Below are 23222 nucleotides of genomic sequence, written 5' to 3' on the forward strand. Positions count from 1 at the left end.
CTCACAAGCCTGAGAGAAAGAAATGTCACTTTAACTCTTAAATATTGTACATTAATGTTTCCACTGACACGTGAAAAAAAACTAAAAATGTATAAATAAACATTTTAAGTATTTAGCATATGAAATCATTTCCTGCTGACCAAAAGATAAATATTCTGCCTTACAAATGGTTAACAGATCTGCCTACTACAGTTCACTGAAATAACCAAGGAGAAAATTTAAGACGTTTGTGATAACAGTGGACATAGTCATGCTTCTGAGATTCAAACATGAGGTTAAATGTCCAAACCATACAAGCAAACCAAAGCAGTTAAATAAGATTTTTTTAAACTTTAGTTTAAAATGTCTTTTAGAATCTTAAAATATGTCCAATATGTGCATAGTTAGGTAATTACAACTTTGTGAGAAAAATATATACTCAACATCTCAGAGAGACAGTCTTTTCCTGCAGATTTCCTACCCTCAATTTTGCAGCATGGATATAATTGGATGTATTCTATAGTGTGCATTATTTTTTAAATGTCAGTAGTAAAAGAACAAATTATCCTACAATTGTCAGGATAACTATCCCATAAATTTACACTGCTCCAAACTCCACCTTCAAATTATCTGAAGTATCACACAATGACACAGAGATTCATGCTCTGAGCTTTTTGATCCTCAGTTTCCTATCAGACATCACAGGTTCACTGCATTTTCACTCCGTAATTACTGTCCTTGTCTTTCCCATAAAGCCCCACTTCCTTTGAAAAGAAAATAACAGCATCAGAAAAGAAAAGAAAGCTAAGTTGCTAGAATCAACAGTTCAATGAAGATTAAGGAGTTCTCAGTTCTTAGATGTTTCTCAAATTGAATAACCTGATGAAATCACAAAGAAACTTCCAGAACCTTGGGCAGCTGCTTGGCAATGTCTCCTCCCACGAAGACAGCTTCTAGATAAATCCACAAGTTTTGGACGGTCATCCAGTTCTCAATGATGTCTGTTGAGTTGGAGAGGCACTGAACCCATTTTTGAATCTGGGCTTTGAATGGCATGTTGTACCTAAAATAAGAAACACTTATTTTGATTATGTTGTTAAAACAAAAAAGACAGTTTTTAACTTATTTTTTTTTAACATTTACAATGATGCCACGTTAGCAAAGTAAACAGGATCCTGATGAAGGCTTTCAGCTTGTTTTTTACAACTTGGATCCAAAGTATAGATAGCAACAAGAGACAGATTATCTAAAGAAGAAATCAGGTATGAAACAACTCCACCCAGATTTCAGAGAATGGTTGTGATATCCAAGATCATAAGATTCTCTCTGCTGAGTTTCTGTGCCTATTCCACTGGAGATGCAAATTGTCATTCACTGGTGGCACCCTCAAGATTATCGATGGAGACTGAATAACATAATATCTGGGCTCTCTTTAGCCTGCTTCACCCATGTCTCTTCCTAACTTGCTACCCTCCTTTTGCCCAGCCATTCCGGTGTATTCGTGCATGTGTGTTAAACTTTGCACTATTACAGAATCCATAATATACATATACAAGGCCTATAACAAGCAATCAATAAATACATAATTGATTAAATGTTTCTCACACAACTCTATAGGATGTCACCATTTAAAAAACAACAACAACAAAAAAAAAAAACCCTTCCTGCATCCTTAATACAGACCCTTGTACTTGATATTTATCCTTTTCCTGTCTCTCTAAGTGTGCCATCAATCAAATAACCTAACCTTCACACTCTCCAATTACAGTGTACGGTGTCCAAGTTTCTTAGAAACTTACCAAGGGCTGAACAGCCCAAACCAAACTCTACCAAGGGCACGGAGACTAAATCCTGCAGCCAGTATTATTTACTCAGACATGGTAAATAAGTGAAGATAACAGGAATTTTATTTAAATAATATTAAATACATAGTGTTTCCTATATTTATATTATTGATTTATAGATGGTGAATGCCTGAAATCCCAGTGTTCAGAAGGCAGAGGGAGGAGCATCATGAGATCAAGGCCATCCCGGACTACATAACAATATCCTGTCTCAAAAACCCTATTATTAGACATACACATGAAGTGAAGTTTTAAACCCAGAATGGCACAATGCAGTCTTATCTCAGTGATAGCCATGCAATCATCATATCATTGTGATTCTAGTGTACAAGAAATTACTTGAGGAAGAGTATGGAGAAGTGAGTTCATTAGAAAGTATGAGCCTATGGTTTTTATGTCAACATGGGATTGCACTGAGACCACAACCAAATGGTCAAACAGAGGTATCAGACTGGTTTCTGGCTGCGCCACTGTTCATTCTGTCTTGACCATCGGTGAAGTATACACAAAGCTAAGGGCTTCTAGACCATCACTGTGAGAACAAAAGGTTTGTCAAGCCAGATGATTCTAGAACTCAGAGTAGCATCCAACTGGAATCTGCAACTTGTTGCCCTGTCAGCTCTGCAGGGATGTGTGCCAGCAGCAAAGATGGCAGGCTCAAAGCAATCCAGGGGGCTAACTACAGGTGGCCATTCTGTCCAACTGATGCCTCACATTCCACAGACAGAGAATGATGCCATAAAACTACTGCCACTGTAGAGCTCAAGAATGAGGGAAATGGTTTTCCTACCTGTTGCTCAGGAGAGAGCCCAGCAGCATCAAGCTGTCCTCCATGCTGGCGATGACTTCTGAGGTACTGTCTCCTCTCAGGAGGAGTTCTCCACGGGTCTTAAAGCTGCTGAATGTCAAAGTTTTGTTGTCCCACTCATTGATCACTTGCTTCAGCTTTTGTTCAATGTCTCTCTCCTTCACTGCACTGATGCAAATGTCCTATCAACAAAATAAGCTCTCTGTTATCCTGGGGGAGTTACATCTTATTAGTAGTCAAAGTCCACAGGCGTGCCTCTAATTCATATCACACGCATTTAAAAATTCTGTGTATGCAAATATCAAATGCAATGTTATGAACCGTATGAATGTCTAAATAAATACATATAGAGGGAGAGGAGGATAAAGGCATATCTAAATAGAACTTTAATTTTGAAAATTTTCCATCTATGTCAGAAAATAAGTGACAATAAACGTTCAATATCATTTTGCATTTTACAATATTATGACAGGCTCAAGACTCACTGTCCTGATTTTCCTCTCAGGTCAATAGATGCAGTGTGAGAGGACAGAATCAGCAGACATCTGAGTCCTTCCTGCTCTCCAGTCACAGGCTTCATCCCAGCATCTTCTCCTGGATGCCTTGCTGAACCCCATCTTTACCCTCATTTTTTCTCACAGTGTTCATTTTCTGGGTGACTTCATCTCTGTCCAGGTGTTCAGTAGCTTTTATATCTCCAGGCAGAACCACATATACTTGCTTCCTTGTGTAATTTTGTGGATGTTTCAACAGAACCACAAGCACAACCCATGACCCTGCCCAAGTTCAGGCTCCATCTTTGCACCTATCACCCAACCTGACTTCTTACAGCATTCATTGTCCATCTCTGTGATACATGGGCACCCTGTGATCCAAGCAGAGCTCTCAGAAAGGAAGCTAGAGTTCTTTGTTGTCCCACCTTACTACCTCGTCCCACCTTTCCCATCATGCCCCCTTTTCAAAAAATTCTGTACAATTTTACTCCCCAAAAATCTCATAGATCTTTTCTTAATTCTTTAGCTTCAAGACCTCTACTCTCTGTCGACAAATCATTCCCTCATCCCTAATCTATCACAATCTCTAAGTAGGTTTTCCCATCATTCTCCTCTTATCCTCATCTTTCTGCACACCATTGTCAGTTTGATCCTCACAAAACGCAATGCGATCTCATCCCCCAATGAAGACACATCTCCCAAGTGGCTTGACATTGCTCGGGAGACTGAAACCACTGACATGCTCAACACACACTCCACTTTCTTGGCCTCAACAGTTCCTTTCTCTCCTCACCCTTACCAGCTGGCCACAGAGCCATCTTCTGGTTCTTCAAATACAGTTCAGATACTTCACAAATGATGTTCTTTCTTCCTGGAAAGGTTTCATTTGCACATTCACAATCTCTCATCTCCAGAATACAACTCTATATTCCTTTCACCCAGACAGACTTGAACCAAGATAAGACAAATCCTTTGTCACAGGCTTTTCTGAGGCAAGCAGCATACTTCCCTTCCAGGTCAATTTGCTACAGCTTGTAGCTATCCCTTCATTTGTATAAATAATTACATTATTATATACAATCTAAAAAAGCAAGAATACATCTCTAGATTTCCAACATAGAACCTGTAGCGTTCAGTAAGTGAGGAGTTGGTAGCTGGGTGACTGGAATGCATTGTTCTACTTTCTATCAGCTATACCTCGATTTCCTCTTTGTATTTCAGAAGAGGGGCCTCCATGATACTTCGTAACTTAAAGGTTTCATTGCCCACATCCAGACTGTGCCCAGTGAGAGCTGTAACCCTCTGCCAGTGCCTCTCTACCATGGCATTACTGGCCATGTACTCGAGCAGTGGGCAGCACTCGCTAAAGTCATCAATGATCTTCTTTAGATCCAGAAAGGCCTGCCAATCTTTCAGGGCCCTGGGCAGCTTCCGACACCTGTGAGAGAAACCAATGGGAAGGACCATTGAATTATTCAAAACCCAGACATTACCATCTACAGTTATCTCCTCAAATACTATCTCATTTTTAAATTTCATGACAGATAAGCTATACATTAAAATAACCATCTTATAAAAAAACTTTCTCTAAATCAGAGAATATATTTTTTCGATCTTTCATGACATTTGCCTAAATAGGGCTATTATCTTTAAAGGATAATAAGCTTCTTTTAATTTATTTCAACTATATGAGCATGAAATTGAGAGCATTCCAAACACAGCACAGCATAAAGTTCCTACCTGTTAACACACACACACACAACCAATGGCCTTCCACTTTCCTTGGGCTCAGCTGTATAAAAAATGCTAGGAAAGAAAATGTTGACCTATGCTTTTATTTCAGGAAACTACCTAACAAAAAAATTCAAATAATTTTAAATGTGATACAAAAAAATCATCTTTCTTCCAACTACAGAAAAGACCTCTATCATACTTGACCAGCTTTGAAGAAGGTAATTCTTTCAAAGTGGACTCACAGGATGAAACAACAAAGGAGCATTTCACAAGGAGAGTGTAACAATGACAGAAGACAGAGACAAGGTACAAGAAGACAGACATTTTTGAAACACCTGCAGTAACAAGAGAACTTGAAAGTCTATTGCACACGTAAGTCCTGTGGGCAGGTAAGAAGGCTCGGAGGGAAAGTGCTAGCAAGCATGAGGTCCTGAGTTCAAATCTCCAACTCTCACATAAAAACCTTACAATGTGGCCAATGTCTGTAATCCTAGAACTGGGAAGGTGGAAACAGGAAAATCAGAGACTCACTGGCCAGTCATAACTAACCAGTGAGCTACATGGTCAATGAGAACCCCTGCCTCACAGAAAAATGGGTAATAAGAGAGGAAGACACTGACATAGATCACTGGCTCTGATCTCTCAGACACAGAAAAAAAAGCCCTCTCCCCCGCCCCCCGACATAGATATTAAATCAAGAATTCATAATCTCTGGGGATGCAAAATAGTTTCTTTCTTACCTGTTTTGGAATTCTAAGAGTTCACTGTTGATTTTTTCAATATTCACTTCTGACCAAAGGGTATCTTGATAGCTGTTCACAGTCTCTATGACACTGTTGTACAGGCTATATATTTTCTGTAGAAGATTTAGCTGCTTCTTTATCTCAAGAAGCTGAGGATACTGTGTAACTGGCAAACCAAAAAGTTCCTCTCCTCCGGTGTAGGTGATATATTTACGATATATGTTATCAAATTGATTCTGATAAAAAGCGTAAGTGAACTCCATCAGAATGATTTATACATGGGCTAACACATTGGCAAATAAGCAAGAATGCACAAGCCAGGGGTACATGTAAGTACAGTTGTAATTGAGTATATTTATCTGAAAATACTTCCAATTGTAACAACAGTTAAATTACATTTTTACTCGTAAGTACATCCTCAGTCATACAATAGAATTTTTACCCTTTACGTGTACTATAAACACAGGAAGACAGTCATTGGTTAGGAAGTTTGTAGGAAAGAAAAGGTTTACCTGGAATATAATAAGCCTGTCGCTGGCTTCCTGGGGCTTCAATCCACTTGCCATCGGACCATTCTGATGCAGATTAAACATAAAACATAAAACAAAGTGAAGCATCTATACACAAATTTCATGAGATCAACATACTAGGATATCAAAGTTTCCATGCATGATGTATACAAGATGTAGGACAGTGTGTTTGTTGTTGTTTATTTTTAATTCTCAAAAAGAACTCTGAATGTAATCCACTTGGGAAGATGTTTCTAGTCTGAAAAGCCAAGGCCATACCACAGTTCCAGAGCTTAAGAAATCTTGAAAGTTTTTAACCATTTAACGTTTACCTCCTAGACGGTACCGACAAGGAATGATCAGTAGCTATTCTGGGGAAAGCTTGCAGTTATGGTTTTGAAGTAAAGCACTATCGTCATTAGTTTGTAGATTCTGCCACTCTAACAGCTACTTGGAAAATGAAGCACAATCTATGCAGTCCAGCTCAGTGCTCCTCAATTATGACACCTCAAGTAAGTTGCCTTGGGCATGAATTGAGTGCATGGACCCCTGCCATTATGAGCTTTGCAGTTTGAAATGCCACCACCTAATAGATTCAAAACTGACCCCATACTGACACACTTCCTTCTGTTGCACGTTATAGTTGGCCAGAAATGGAGATCACCACACAACACATTTACACCACAATCCTTGCACTAAAACCCATGTACATGAGTAAAACATGGATACCGGAGGAACAGGGCTCCATTAGCCTCGGCTACCGCTATGCATGTCTGCAGTACAAAAGTCCGCACCTACACAGGCTGAGAGCTTGAAGAATTAATGTGTGCTATGAAAAGGGGGGAATTGTGTTTACGTTTAAATAGTATTATTCTATACAAACTTAGAAACCATTCCGGTTCTTATTTTAGTTTGATACAGGCTCATGCCCGGGGAAGCAGCGGAACAAGTTCAGATCTTTTCAGTCCTCACTTCATGATAAAATGATATTCCCAATTAACTCTTAAGGGGAGGAGTTCGAAAACAGAAATATGTTTGCCCTTATAAATACAAGATTGTTCTTCCTATGACGTTGTATGGAATTTAACATACAGTTTCCTGTCTGTTCTCCCCTAAATTCTCACAGAGTTAAAGGCAGAGCCATACCAAATCATAGTCCAGGTAAAACTGCTGACAGTCTTGGAGGAATGCCTCCACTGTGCCGATCAGCTCTTTCCGGAAACTGGGCTGCAGAGCGCCCAACTCATTCTGAACATCACTAGCCCGGGACAGCAGCTTCTCCCAAGCATAGCGCAGAGTGTCCACTTTGTCCATCTCTTCCTTGGCTACCAGAAGTCCATACTTGTTAAGGAGGGCATAGGATTCCTATGGACAAGAAGAAAAAGTGTATTTCTAGCAGTCAGATGTGTAAATCATCACGCAGTCACAGACTGAAGCTGAGAATAGGGGAGCAGCATGATGGAGCAGCCACCCTACAGGCTCTAATTATTCCCCTCATGAACTTTAAGGACCTAAGTGAGCAAGGGATCCAGTCAGATCCAGTTCTCTCATCTGTGAAATGCAGAGAGTCTAGCTATCTCACAGGATGTGTGGAAATGTCCAAAATCATCATTTTAAATGCACTTTCAAAACTGTAAAACATGACACAAAAGATATTTTTACCAGGTCCCAAAATTGCATTTGAACAATATAAAATTATATCAAGTGAATGAGAAAACATAAAACTTAACTTCTAAAGTTAGGATAACAAAATAAGACACCATTTTAATACAATCTTAGTTTTTACTTTGTTCAGTAGGAGCAGGGCTGTCTCTGACTCTTTTGCCTGCTTCTGTGACCCTTTTCCCCATATATATGTCTTAGTTGGGGTTTCACTGTTGTGAACAGACACCATGACCAAGGCAACTCTTATAAGGACCATATTTAATTAGGGCTGGCTTTCAGGTTCAGAGGTTCAGTCCATTATCATCAAGGCGGGAGCATGGCAGCATCTAGGCCGGCATGGTGCAGGAGGAGCTGAGAGTTCTACATCTTCATCTGAAGCCTGTTAGCAGAATATGGGCTTCCAGGCAGCTAGGATGAGAGTCTGAAAGCCCACACCCACAGTGACACACCAATATCTACTCCAAAAAGATTACACCTACCACCTACACCAACAGGGCCACACCTAATAGTACTACTCCCTGGGCCAAGCATATACAAACTTTAACAGTGATTCATATATATAATGTGTGTGTGTGTGTGTGTGTGTGTGTGTGTGTGTGTGTGTGTGTGTGTATAAAGTATCATTTTGAGAGAGGAAACATTAAAAGAGTTGGGAAGGTGGAAATAGTGTAAATACTAATTGTTAATAACACTAACTACTAATATAGGGAAAATTAAATTCAGATCACCAAAGTTGGTAATTCTTTTATCCTTTGTTTTATTCTTTTCATAATTTTATGAGTATATTCATTGTACATGGTTCTGTGCTACACACACAAGGACATTTTCATATAATGATATGTAAGCCAGTATCAGAAACACAAATAGTGTGTGTTCTCTCTCATCTGTGTTCCTAGATTTTACACAAATTCTTATAATGATGTGTGTGTTTGTGTGTGTGTGTGTGTGTGTGTGTGTGTGTGTGTGTGTGTATGACATGAAGGGGAAAGGGGAATGTCTGGGGAAACAAGGGAGCTGAAGAGGAGGGGCAAGAAAATGAGATGCAGAAAATGGGTGGGGCATATGCTCAAAGTTTTCTGTTTTGTTTTGTTTTGTTTTGTTTTATAAAACATCACTTTCCCTGAGTACCCCTGGCCTCTTCTCCAGCACTGTCCTCCCCACATGGATCTGATATTTGACTGACAGTTATGAAGTAGAGAACACAGATTTAGGCAAACATAACCCATGCCTTTATCCTGTTCCTCCTCTATGTTTCAGTATAAACAGGAACAAAGTAATAGACACACCTACAGCTGGAAGTCCCAGAATTATATACTATATCACAACTTTCAAATAAGACTCTACTATTGTCTTAACTCTCAAGTGGGAAAAAATACACTATCTTCAGACTCAAGAGACTCTTCAATATCACACAGATAAGGGGCCATTTGCTTTGATAATTGCAGTCCCAAGAAGATGATAGATCATATAATTATCTTTAGATGGCAAAATATGGATAGGCCATGGTGTATACCATTCTCATGGCAATATGAAATTTCTCAAAATTTAAAGGGAAATGAAAGAAATTCAAGGGTCGAATCTCTCTTCACCATGAAAGTAGAAGTCCAGACACTTGAATTAAGTTTGACAGGAGGTAATGTTCTTACATCTGAATTTTTTTTAAAAAGATTTATTTATTTTTACTTCATGTGTGTGAAAGTTTGCCTGCCTGAGTTTTAAGTGCACCTTACACAAGCAGTGCCTGAGAAGAGGCCAGAAGATGGCAGTGAATGCCAGAAGATCCCTTGGAACTGGAGATACTAGGGGCTATGAGCTATTATGTGGGTGCTGGGAACTGAACCTGGGTCCTCTGCAAAAGTAGCAAGCACTCTTAACCACAAAGCCACATCTCCAGCCCCTTAAATCACCATTTTTAATGCCACAATTACATTTAACTACAATTATACTGATACATTTAAAACAACAAATACAGTGACCCGCTTTTAATAAGGCTTTTCCGCGGGAATAATTAGTGCAGCGTGCAATAAAACAAAAGTCGAGGATGGGTGGGGGACTCGGTGTATAAACTGCTCACCATGCAAGCATAAGCACCAGAGTTTGGATCCCCAGCATCCTAAAACTATCCAGACATAATGGTAAGTGTCTATAATGTCAAGGCTGGGGGCTGGGACAGGTAAATATAAGAGTGCAAACTGACTACCAGTCTAGTTGTCCAGACCTGACCATTCGGGGTCAATGAGAAACTATATCTCAAAAAATAGGCAGAGCCATGATGGAGGAAGATATCTTGACATGAAACTTGGGCTTCCACATGCATGCACATGGTCAGCCACACACTATGGTGCACAGATTCATATCATACACAGAGAGACAGATAGACAGAGAGAGTATATGTAATATAATACTAATTATATTGTATTATATAATTTCTTTGACCTGTTTCTTTATGTGGACGTAGAACTTCATAACTGTGGGACACACACACAAGCCTAAGAACTGTAACCGTGGGATGAGCACACACAAGTCTGGGTGCTGTAACCATGGAATGAGCATACACATGCCTGGATGCTATTAGGCTGACAGCAAATATCAAACTCCACTGACCACCTGGGATTCCCATCCCCAGATGCTGAAGATATTGATGTTAAGCACAACTGCTTCCTCTTCTGGAAATTTGCACTGGATGAACAGGAGTCTCCTTACAGAGAGACTACAGGCAACAACCCACTACCTCAGAGTCACAATGAGCCAGAATCTCATGCCTCTGGGAGGATGTAACCATGTGGCAAAATTTATTCCATAAAGTCCACTTCACTCTGTGGCATGAGACTGAAGATGGGCTACAGCTGAGTTGCCTCCCTCACTTAGCTTTTCTCTTGTTATCTTTTTCTTCTTCCATTAGCCCCCTTGCCCCAGAAGCATCCATCCATAAATCACTTACCTAGGAACATAAGCCTGACTCTTGGGCACATAAGGGAGAGTGACTAGAACCTAAAACATTCCCTCATGAAGGGAGGCCTCAGTGCTGAAATCACTGCTTTTAGCTTTAATCCCTATCTCTTGTGCCAACACAGACCCATTAATACTCCTGTTAATGGCATCCAAGGTGTGAAAATATTTCTGTGACAGACAAGCTGCCCATCTACCTCAATGGGTCCCACTTGGAAGTCGGTGGAGATCTGCTGCTCCCTGATTTCTTTCAGGGCTGCCATTGCAATCCGAATATCATCCAAGTCTTTAATCGGCCTGTTCAGTTTCTTCTGGAATTCTTCAACAACTGCAAAAATGTTTTCCATCTCATTCCTGTACTTTCTGTTGCAGTGACGGCCTATGACCACCATCCAGGCTTTTGTCTCTGTGGTCAGAGAAAACTTCAAATCAGCTGTAAAAGCAAATCATGCACAGGTCAGTCTGGGAACCCTGAACTGACATAAAGAGGCACATTGTGTTCTTCACTCGTAGTAAACACTGTGAGGTTAGAAATATGTAAAACTAGAATTTGAACGTGGTTTCCAAGCCGGGGATACAGCTCCGTCGGTGAGAGCATGTGATGTCCCCGCACAGAGCTGAAACCTGCCAAGCTTGAGGTTCAGAGAGAAGCCCTACCTCGAGGGTATAAAATGGAAATCAGTAATGCAGGACACCTGATGTCCTCTGGCCTCCATGTGCGCACACAGATACACCACACAGGCAAATTCTACACACAGAGACGCTTTCTTAATCATTAAAACTCATCTTATTCTTACAATGTGAATAACATTTTAAAACACACACAATGTATATACATGCCTGTATGGGATACGCTTCAAATGTTTGGTGTTGTTACTTAAAACAGCTAAGTCCTAATTCTAACGACAACAGACTCATCTGCTTTCTCTAACCTACCCCTTATGTTCAAGTTGAACAGCAAAGTGTTAAGGTAGAACAGAGTTAATAATTATGCAGATAGGAACTAAAAATGAATCTTCAAAATGGTCTTAAATTTTGAAGTCTATAAAAGAAATCTAATCCTGAAGAAAGCTAGAACTCTCTGGAACTCAAATCTAGGGAAAGCGACAGAGTCAATACTGCTGGATTTACATGACGGTCGGAGAGACAATTAACCAACCTGTGTATAGAGCAATGGAACCCACACGGATGCATTCGGGCTCTGCATTAATTTCCTCCTCCAGGCTTTGAAAATAAAGAATCCTGGACTCAAATTCAGAAAGCAAAGGGTTTTGTGCAATAAATGCCATAATGGTATCTTCTTTCTCCTTCTGCCAAATGTGATTATAGCGTTTGAAGCGATCCATGGATGTGATAACTTCCTGGAATGGAAATAATAGATTTGTACAGAAAAGGAAGAGTCTGAAATGGCATGGTGATACAACTGAGGATTGGCTATTTGACGGCTGCCACGGAGCGCTAACCATGATAATTTAGTGATACGGGATGAAATGGAAAAGACATGGAAATGAGCTAAAGCAATGACATTAACAGTAAGTGGGGGCTAGCATCTTGTCATCCCTAGTCTAAAGGGAGAAGAAAGAACTGTATTCAAACTAGAAGGAAAGAAAATTGGTCATTGGGAACAGGAATATCTTAATTAGAGGTTGACCATGGGCTAAAAAGAACAAGCAAGGTGTGCCATCAGGAAACAGGAGAAAAATCCTGTGGGTCCTTCTTTCTCTCCTCCAGTCTCCTCCACGGATCTTCACTGGTTAGACTCGCTGCTACATTAAAGAAGACTGAGATCTGTATATTTCTTTCCTATAGTTGATACCACAAATTAAGAAATACCACCAATTGTTTTGTTGCTAGCCTTAGGTCGTTAAAATTACTGGGCCTCATCCTTAGATTTCCCTGGTAGTGACGGTTATATTCAGAGAAAGCACTGGACTCTACTTTGTGGCAATTAGTTTTTATAGTCAATTCGATTGGATTTAGGATCCCCTAAAAGACACATTTTTGGACATGGCTGTTAGGATGTATCTGAGAAGTTTAAACGGGGAGAGAAAACCCACCCTGCATGTGGCTATCACTATCCTATGGACTGGGAGTCCTGGACTGAATGAAAATGGAGGAAGGAGAAAACAAATTGAGGACCAGCATTCATCTCTTGAAGCCTCCTGACTGCAAATTCATTGTGACAAGCACCCTTGTGCTGTTGCTACCACATCTTCTCTGCCATGATGAACTGTATTCTCAATCTATGAGAGGAGATCCAGCCTTTCCTAAGGTTCTGTTGTAGGTTGTCTCCTCATAGCCAAGAGCAGTAACTAACATCTCCTCACATCTCCTCACATCTCCTCACATCTCCTCACATCTCCTCACATCTCCTCACATCTCCTCACATCTCCTCACATCTCCTCACATCTCCTCACATCTCCTCACATCTCCTCACATCTCCTCACATCTCCTCACAGCCAAGAGCAGTGACTAACACAAGTACAGACTTACTCTGAGGTGTTCACTATAATTACTGAGGCAACTAAAAATAGATCTAATTGTTCATTTCCATAGACTACCTTTTCCCCTACCCTATAGTACAGCACCTGATAAACTAAGCACTAGATAAATAATTATTGAATATGTGAACACTGTCCCTAGAGGGAAGTTAAACACGGGATCTTCGAAATGCTAAGAACAAAAGATTAAATATGAATAAATGCAAAGACTTGTCGTTCCCCGGGGAATACATTAAGCACAACTTAACAACATTTTTTTTTCAATCTTATAATAGCAACAGCAGCTTTTTTGGTGCTTTCAAACAAATGTAGCTCATTCTATTAAAAACAACCTCAGAAAACATGCACTTACTGAACAACTACTTGCTCAACACTGAGAAACACCTAAGAGTCAATTGGTTTTATTAAATACGGGCGTATAGGAGGCAGCTTCCTGAACAGAACACTAATGGCACAAGCATTGAAAACAACAATTAATAAATTGATGAAACTGAAAAGCTTCTGGAAAGCAAAGAACAAGGTCACTAGAACAGAACAGCAGACTACAGAATGGGATCTTCACCAACCTTCCATCCATCAGAAAGCCTATATCCAAAATATATAACGAACTCAAGAAATTAGATATCAACAAACCAAACAATCCAATTAAAAATGGAATACAGAGCTAAACAGAGAATTCTTGACAGAGGACTCACTAATTGCTTGGAAGCACTTAAGGGAAAGTTCAACATCCTTAGTCATCAGGAAAATTCAAATCAAAGTTACTCCGAGGCTCCATCTTACACCCATCAGAATGGCTAAGATCAAAAACTCAACTGACAGCTCATGCTGACGAGGACGGAGTACAGTGAACACTCCTCCACTGCTAGTACGAGTGCAAACTTGTACAACCACTTTGGAAATAAACTTGATGGTTTCTCAGAAAACTGAGATCGTTCTACCTCAAGACCCACCCGTACAACTCCTGGGCATATACCCAAAAGATGCTCCGTGATACCACAAAGACACTTGCTCAACTATGTTCAGAGCAGCTTTTTTCGAAACAACCAGAAATTAGAAACAACCTAGATGTCCCTCAACTGAAGAATGGATAAAAAAAAAAAAAAATGTGGTATATTTTTACAATGGAATATTACTCAGCTATTAAAAACATCATAAAATTTTCAGGCAAATGAATGGACTTAGAAAACATAATCCTGAGTGAGGTAACTAAGACCCAGAAAAGACAAACAAGGTATGTACTCACTTATAAGTGGATATTAGCCATAAAGTACAGGAGAGAGCTTTGGAATAGATAGAGGGAGGCATTCCTGTCATGAGCTAGAATCCCAGGACAATGGAAACTCCCAGGAATCTATGAGTTAACCCTAGCTAAGACTCCTAGCGATAGGCAATATGGAACCTGAAACAGCTATGTCCTATAACTAGGCAAAACTTCCAATGGAGAGATAAGGATACCAACCCAGCCTCAAAACCTTAGTCCCATGATTTTTCCTGCCTACAAAGATAAAGAGGGAGTAGAAACTGAGAGAACAATCAACAAATGTTGGCCCAACTTGAGACCCATGCGGTAAGAGGGAGCCCATTGTTGACACTACTAATGATACTCTGCTATAGTTGCAGACAGGAGCCTAGCATAATTGTCTTCTGAGAGGCTACATCCAGCAGCCAATGGGAACAGATGCAAAAAGCAAAAGCCAAGCATTAAGTGGAGTTTGGGAATCTTGTGGAAGAGCAGGAGGAAGGATTGAAGAAGCCAGAGAGGTAAAGAACAGCATGAGAAAACCTACAGAATCAACTAACCTAGGCCCACAGGGGCTCACAGAGACTGAACTGCCAATCAGAGAGCATGCATAGGACAGACCCAGGCCCTCTACACATATGCAACAGATATGAAGCTTGGTCTTCATGTGGAACCCCTAACAGCAGGATCAGGAGCTGCCTCTGACTCTGCCGCCTACCTTTGGAGCCCTTTCCCCTAACTGGGCTGCCTTGTCTGGCCTCAATAGAAAAAGAGGCACCTAGTCCTACAGCAACTTGATATGCCAAGGCAGGTTGATATCCATGGGAGGCTCCCCTTCTCTGAGGAGAAAGGGATGGGGGAGGGGAGGAGGGAGGGAAGAGTTAGAAACTGGCAGGAGAAGAGGGAGAAGGTGTGATCATGATGTAAATTAATTAATTAATTAATTAAAAATAAATGTGTGCATAGCCTTTAACTAAAACTCAATTTCAGTATCTTAAGTCTTTTTACCTACAAGGGCAAATTTGTCTGAATACAAAAGGAAAATTGAAGTGGGGTTGGGGAATCAGGTTGGAACAAAAAAATTGAACTGGCTTTACAGACAGCCAGTTTGAGTCTGTGTCGATGGTAGTAATTAATACTCTATTTTATCTGAATTCCATGTGGCGATATATGTATAAACTGTCCTCTGATGATTTGTGAATTTGCCTACCCACATATAAGAAAGTGAGAATACATCATCTACTCGAGGTAATTGCTGGGATGGGAACTCAGAAACTCTGAGTGAGATGACTCAGTGGGAGGCCTGCCTGACCCTGCTGTTCAAGCAGGAGTCCTGAGTTTGCATCCCCAGTATCTGCAGAAAGCCTGGTGCAGCAGACACCTCCATAATCCTAGCGGTACAAGGAAATTCCAAGGGATTTCTTGGCCCGATCAACCCATGCCAGAGTGGAGGCAGGAAGAACGTGAGCCTCTGGTTCAGTTAGAAACTCTCAAAAATAAGGTGAGAAGCAATAAAAAAAGACCATGGCAACCTCTGACCTCTACATGTGCACATACAGGCAAGTGTGCCATACAAACACATGGATGGATACACACACACACACACACACGCACACACACACATACACACTGACTGCATGCCTTATCCTGTTTTACTCTTTGAAGGAGAACTGGGGAATTGTCACCTCACTCTAAATTGTGAGTTTGAACAGAACAGATTTTTTTTTTTTAAAGTTAGATTCATTTACGGTAACAGAAGAGGATGAAAAACATTAACCGGAACACGAGATGAAGCAGGGAATTCACAGCTCTCTTCCCACTGCAGTCTAAATTAAAGGGTCTTTGGTGAGCTTGCATTCACTGTACGCAGACAAGATAACTCTCATTGCTGGGGGAAACTATCAGGGGTGAAATCGGGCTGCGTGCAGGGTGAGCTTATGATGGAGTTCGTGCAAGCACACGCTGGGCAGCCCAGGGCCTGTAACTGCCTCGTGGCACACATACCTTCTTGGTGGAGCTGATGGCTGTGCTGAGCACAGATACTAACTTTACAATCTCTTTGTTGTCAGAAATATTCTTATAGTAATTCTGGGTTTGCACAGGAATGGGCAAGTTTACAGATGCTATCTCCAGCGTTTCTAAAGTGAAAGAGAAAAAGAAGAGTATAAATGTTAATTTCAACAGTCTATAGAACATATTTTGGGGGGGAAAGGGTAGGTTTCTATAATGATGGAGATATGTAAAATCTGCATAAAAGCAATGACAGCTTTAACTGGTTTGGGTACTAATAATATTAATCAAAGTGTGTAACCATCCAAAAAGTGTTCCTTCAAGAAGAACTGCTGGGTATCAGTGGCGATAGCAAGTTCTGTTCTCTGTGCAGGGATGCAGCTGTGTGACAGCCTTAAACAACGGCAGTCTTGAAATCCTAGAGCTGGGAAAACCTGTAGCACAGCATTCCTTGGGGGAGGGAGAGCGAGATTGGGGTCTCCTTGGCAAGTTCTGAAGAACTGTTGCTAAGCAGCATGGCTGGGAGCTTCCTGCAATAACTGGATCCAAAGAACTGATCTTTGTCTAGCCAGAGTCAGGGCATCACTGAATGGGGCAAGGGAAAACTTCAGCCATATGGTATTCGTCCAAAGAAAAGAAAGAAATTTACACAATCGCCCCAGTCACTTAACTTTATCGGTATCTAAAACAACGGCGTTACTTTGAGGTGAAGAAAATTGGGGTCAGTAGAGTTAGTTTGGGATGGAGAAAGAGAGACCTCAGCAATGACAATGACACAGAAGGCTCGTCGAAGGCTCTGGGACTTTTGAAGTACACACACAAACACACACACACACACACACACACACACACACACACACACAAGCTGTGCACATGCCCAGGAAGGAGGGGAAATGCCCAGTCTTCATCTCTGCCTAACACTGAGGCCATCATAATCATTATGTAAAGCTTCTTCGGTGGTGTGCCTGCCCTACTGAACACGGGGCCCCTAAGCAAAGGGTGAAACTTCTGGACTCAAATCAGTAAGGGAAATCTCCATATGCTCTTCCTCATCCTCCTCCTCTTCCTCCTCTTCTTCCTCCTCCTCTTCCTTCTCCTCTTCTTTTTCTACTTCTTTCTCCTCCTCTTCTTCTTCTTCTTCTTCTTCTTCTTCTTCTTCTTCTTCTTCTTCTTCTTCTTCTTCTTCTTCTTCTTCTCCTTCTTCTTCCTCCTCCTTCTCCTCCTCCTCTTCCTTTTCCTCCTCCTCCTCCTCCTCCTCCTCTTCCTCCTCCTCCTCCTCCTCCTCCTCCTCCTCCTCCTCCTCCTCTTCTTCTTCTTCTTCTTCTTCTTCTTCTTCTTCTTCTTCTTCTTCTTCTTCTTCTTCTTCTTCTTCCACACTTCCTTTCCTCCTTTTTTGTAATCTAATGTATATTTTGTCCCACTGTATGTGGAAAGTATGTGCTCTTATTTTTAATTGGATATTTTATTTATTTACATTTCAAATGTTATATCCTTTCCCCATTTCTCCTCCTGAAACCCCCTATCCCATCCCTCCTTTCCTTGCTTCTGTGAGGATGCTCACCCACCAACTCCCACCTCTCCACCCTGGCATTCCCCTATACTGGAGCATCAAGCCTTCCCAGGACCAAGGGCCTCTTCTCCCATTGATGCCTGACAATGCCATCCTCTGCTACATATGCAGCTGGAGCCATGAGTAACTCCATGTGTACTCTTTGGTTGGTGGTTTAGTCCTTGGGAGCTCGGAGGGGCAGGGGGGGGGCTGGTTGGTAGATATTGTGTTCTTGCAAACCCCTTCAGCTCCTTCAGTCCTTTCTCTAACTCCACCATTGGAGAGAACTTCATGTTCCTTCTTTCTTTCTAAAAACAAAAACAAAACACCAAGGGCTGGAGAGATGGCTCAGCAGTTAAGAGCACTGACTCTTTCTTCCTGAGGTCCTGAGTTCAAATCCCAGCAACCACATGGTGGCTCTCAACCATCTGCAATGGGACCCGATAACCTCTTCTGGTGTGTCTGAAGACAGCTACAGTGTACTCATATACATAAAATAAATAAAATCTTTTTTTAAGAAAGAAAGAAAACCAGAATCTAAACAACTAAGCAAAAGCCCAATAAGACAAAATGTGCCAAAACAAGAGAAAAAGTATACATACACACAGACCACATACAGACACACACACACCACATACACACCACATACACACCACATACACACCACACACACACACACACACACACACACACACACACACACACAGTATTCATTTGTTGTTGACCAACTACTTCCAGGCATGGACCTGCCCTGAATTGTGTGATCTATACACCCACTGATGCTCCATTGGAAGAAACTGACTTTCTGTTTCCTGGCAGATATTAATTGCAAATAGCTTCTTGGGTAGAGATGGGACATGGTCCACTCTGTTGTCTCAGTGCTGTGACCTTGTCCGGCGTGGACCTGTGCAGGCCTTGTGTGCGCTGCCACCATCTCTGTGAGCTCACGTGTGCATCATTCTGTTATGTGATCCTAGTGACAGGCTTTGTGTAATTTAAATCCTTTTAAATTGCAATATGCCACAAATTTATGTACAGATTCAGCATATCCTGGTTTAAATGTTTCAACTGATTTTTTTTTTCATAGAAACTAACAAGCTGATCTTAAAATTTATATAGAAATGTGACATATCTAGCACATCTTAAGTGAGTTTGAGAAAATCTTAAAATGGTACAGGACTCACACTTCCTGACTTCACCTCTCCCAAAGGAGTCAGAGATAGTGGGGGTGGGGAAGCTATATTCCTCCCTCCTGTGGCCCTGCTACCACTCAAACAGATGAGCGTGGCCACCCATGCTCACACAGACAGCCTCTATTATATGTTATGGGTCACACAGAAAAGAACGTCATGAAATGGGGGGGGGGGCACTTTGGAAAAAGAAAGCGTTTAATGGGAATGGAATGAGAGAGAATAATGAGACAGAAAATTGAACAAAAAAAAATAATATAGGTGTATGGAATTGTAGAACAATAAATAAGTTATTTTTGAAAGCTTACTACAGAGTTATAGCAGTAAAGATAATGTCACACTGGAATTAGCAAGAACTGCGATTGATGGAACAAAACCGGAAGTCCAGAAATAAACATTTGGATTTACACTCGTGTTTAAGTGAGTTTCAACACAGGTCTCAAGAAAATCCAATTACAGAATAAATGGTTTCTTAGCTTAACAGTGGTGGTACAAGTACACCCACATTGAAAATAATGACTTTGAAGTCCAACGTCGCTAAAAGCGAATCATGGACTGGAATGCAAGCGCTAAGCTATACAACTTTAATAGAATACAAAGCTCCCCCACCTTATACCAAACGACTGTCTCTTAGACACACGATGAAAATACAGCTGAGTAGAACTTAAGACTCAACTTTGGATTTTCCAAAAGATATCAATAAGAAACTGAGCAAAATCTGTAATGTAACAAAAAAATTTATAATTTTATCCAGAACATAAAAAAAGTCTTACAGATATTTGAATAAGTTACTTAATTTTTAAGAATATGAAAAAATTAGACACTGCTCCAAATAACGCACGAATGATCAGAAACCACAGGAAAGGGTGCTGAGCGTCACTCCGTCATTGTAGAAATTCACGCTAAAACTACAATGACACATGGTTCTGTACCTATGACAATAGCTATAGACAAAAGGCAGGCAAAAGTGTGATCAGTGACAATGGAGAGAAAAAGCAATGAACCCCTCCTGCACTGCCAGTGGGAGGAGCAAAGGATGCTATACCTTCCAAAGGTTGCGTGGCATTTCTTTCAGTGTTAAACATAAACTCACTATATGCCCAGAAATCCCACTTGTCAGGCCATCCCAAGAGAAACGAAAACATTTCCACATAAAATCGTGGGGTTGGAAAGTGCCTCCCTTGGTAAAATGTGTGCCACTCGTGCATGAAAGCCTGAGTTTGTATCCTCCTCATCCCTCCCAGCGCTGGGTTTGCAGCATGCATGTGCAACCCAGCACTGGGTGGGCTGGGGAAACAGGTGGATCCCTGGAGCATCCTGGCTAGGCAGTTTAGCCAGTTAATGGTCCCCAGGATCTGTGAGAGACCTTGTCTCAAAACACAAGATGCAGTGCAATTGAGAGAGACACCCAATATCAGCTTCTGACCTCCACATGTGCATGTACATTGGTGAGCAGACAAACACAAGCACATGAATAATAAACACAAGCACAGCTACATATTTACTGGAATTCTTAATGATGGTGGAAAATGGAAACAATCCAGCCGCTCACTAACTTACTAATGCATAAATAAAAGATAGTTGATCTGTACTGTGAAGTACAATTCAATGATAAAAAGAAATGAATATTACGTGCCCGCAATCCTCACACTCAGAAGCTAAGGGTGGAAGAATCTTGAGCTCGAGAGTAGCCTGAGCTATCTAACCAGTTCGAGGCCAGCCTAAGCTACTGTAAGTTCCTCTCTCGAACAAATAAACTTAAGAATGAAGACAGCAGCACAGCACTTGCCTGGCATGTGCAGGACCTGGGGTCCCATGTACAATGCAATGACAGGAAAAATGTGACACAAATGCTATACATTGATGAAGATGAAAATACCATGAAAATGGGGAGAAACAGTCACTGAATCCCACACATAGAATGCTCGATCACTAGGGATGGGACATAGATCAGTGGCTTCCCAGAGATGAGCAGAAAGAGAAAGCAAAATGAATGCTCACTAGTGCAGGGGTTCATCCTGAGATAAGAAAAATGTTCTAAAATTATACAATGATAATACTCGAAGTATACAAAACAACACATCACACCCATCACACACATGCACGTGCACACACACACACAGATAAACCCTCTGAACTGTACAGTTAAAGACAGACAGGCTGCAGTCTGTTGCTTCAGTTCTTTGGTCATGTTTTCAGTACATATTTTTTTTTCTTCTCAGGCTGTGATTCACGATTGAACATACTCTCAGTAGAAGACTCTGAATTCTAAATGATTCTAGGAGATAAAGCAATGTTTCCAGATTAAACTGAAGCTAATACCATAATATCAGGACTGTTTTCGATCTAATTCATGGTTCAGTATTATGTATGTGTTGGGGGGTTGTCACGTGCACATGAGTGAATCTGCCAGTAGAAGCCAGAACAAGGTCTCAGATGCCCTGGAGCTGGAAATGCAAGTGGTGGTGAACTACCAGAAAGGGGTGCTGGGAACCAGAGTCAGGTCTGCAGCAAGAGCTGTATCTCTTCCTAGACAGTGAGCCATCTATCCCGCTCCAGATAGTGCTTTTCAGCTTAAGCTAAAAATTAATTAGTTAATTAATTAATTACGGGAATGTATTCTCAGATCTTTCTACCTTCCTCACTGGGGCTATTTCAAAGAGGTACTGGTTTCAGTTTGTTGGAGTCATTTTATCATCTCAGGGGAAAGCAACAGCAACAAGATCATATTGTCTCTGCTCACCACCGCGGTACTGACCGAAAGGGAGAGTGAGGGCTGCAGAGGACTTCTGGGATCATTAGCAAGGTGGATGTCTAGTGCTCCCCAATTTTAGAGACTACAGATGAAAGCCGCAGGATGCACAGCAGCACTCACTCGGGGTGTGTTAACAAAACAGAACCCACAATAGGCCAAAAACATCTGCAATGTGCCAGGAAATACTGGTTGTAATGAAAACCAGTTTCTCGGTAAAGTGTGAAATGAAACGCATTTCCTGTCTTCAGCCATTAATAGATCAGATCAGACTCCAGCAGTTGTGACAGATGCAAGAGAATCAGGAGATAACGTGACACTGATGAATCAGTATGTGGATCTTAACGTTTTTAAACACAAAATGGGCTCAAAGATTAATACTCTCATTGAACATGATTTGAAAACTGCATATGGTGCAGGAGATACTAGAGAACTCTGTGAAAACGTGGCTTGCAATGACGATGTTTTAAAAGTTGGGAGCATGGCTCAGCAATTCAGAGCCCTTGCTCTTCTTGCAAATGACCCCAGGTCAGTTCCCAGCATACTATACCTGTGACTCCAGCTCCCTCTTCTGGCCTCTATGAGTATCTGCATGTACACACACACACACACACACACACACACACACACACGAGAGAGAGAGAGAGAGAGAGAGAGAGAGAGAGAGAGAGAGAGAGAGACTTTCAACTTTAAAACCTTTAAAGCATACTTACCTTGATGTTCACTTTCCTCCACCTCAGCATCAGAATCACTGTCTTCATTGTTCTGCATGGCAGCCATTTTTCTTTCATGCATCTTTCTCTAGAGTGGAAAAAAAAAAAGATGCTTTTCAACTTTGCCCCATCTTTAGGAACAGCAGCTTCCAAATGAATCAATATTTCATATTTTACCAACCTTGGGCAACAGCTTGCTGCTCCACTGTCTAACCCCCTTGGGGACATTGATGATACATTCCACTGCTTTGTTCAGTGTGTGCTGTATGTCTTCCAAGGCAGGAGTCATAGCAATGTTGGGAATGGCCAGGGTGACATTTGCCCGGAAAATGGGGAGATGGTTCTGTTTTACCTTGGACGCATCATGACTGTCTGAATTAATGCACCACTTTTAGTTGAAAATGAAATATACTTAACAGGCTCTCCCAAAATTAAGGCATAAATAATATACGTGTACTTAGACAAACATTTGTCAAACCAATGAGTGCATAGATATTTGAAGATCTAATTTTGCTCAACAGAACAGTGATTCAGTGGAT

General features: G+C 41.1%; 1 protein-coding gene across 1 annotated transcript in view; it reads right to left on the minus strand.

The window, feature by feature from the left end:
- Positions 1-23222, minus strand: part of Dnah5 (dynein axonemal heavy chain 5) — a 236059-nt gene that overhangs the window by 152831 nt on the left and 60006 nt on the right. Inside the window, exons 20-30 of the mRNA XM_034523461.2 lie at positions 22865-23055; positions 22684-22771; positions 16474-16607; positions 11885-12086; positions 10923-11158; positions 7258-7476; positions 6115-6177; positions 5600-5838; positions 4323-4563; positions 2614-2813; positions 889-1042 (exon numbers count right to left, since the gene is read on the minus strand). Coding sequence (XP_034379352.1) covers positions 889-1042; positions 2614-2813; positions 4323-4563; positions 5600-5838; positions 6115-6177; positions 7258-7476; positions 10923-11158; positions 11885-12086; positions 16474-16607; positions 22684-22771; positions 22865-23055 — 1967 coding nt within the window. The remainder of the gene's footprint in view (positions 1-888; positions 1043-2613; positions 2814-4322; positions 4564-5599; positions 5839-6114; positions 6178-7257; positions 7477-10922; positions 11159-11884; positions 12087-16473; positions 16608-22683; positions 22772-22864; positions 23056-23222) is intronic.

The sequence above is a fragment of the Arvicanthis niloticus genome, chromosome 19 (assembly GCF_011762505.2).
Source record: "Arvicanthis niloticus isolate mArvNil1 chromosome 19, mArvNil1.pat.X, whole genome shotgun sequence".
Classification (NCBI taxonomy): domain Eukaryota; kingdom Metazoa; phylum Chordata; class Mammalia; order Rodentia; family Muridae; genus Arvicanthis; species Arvicanthis niloticus.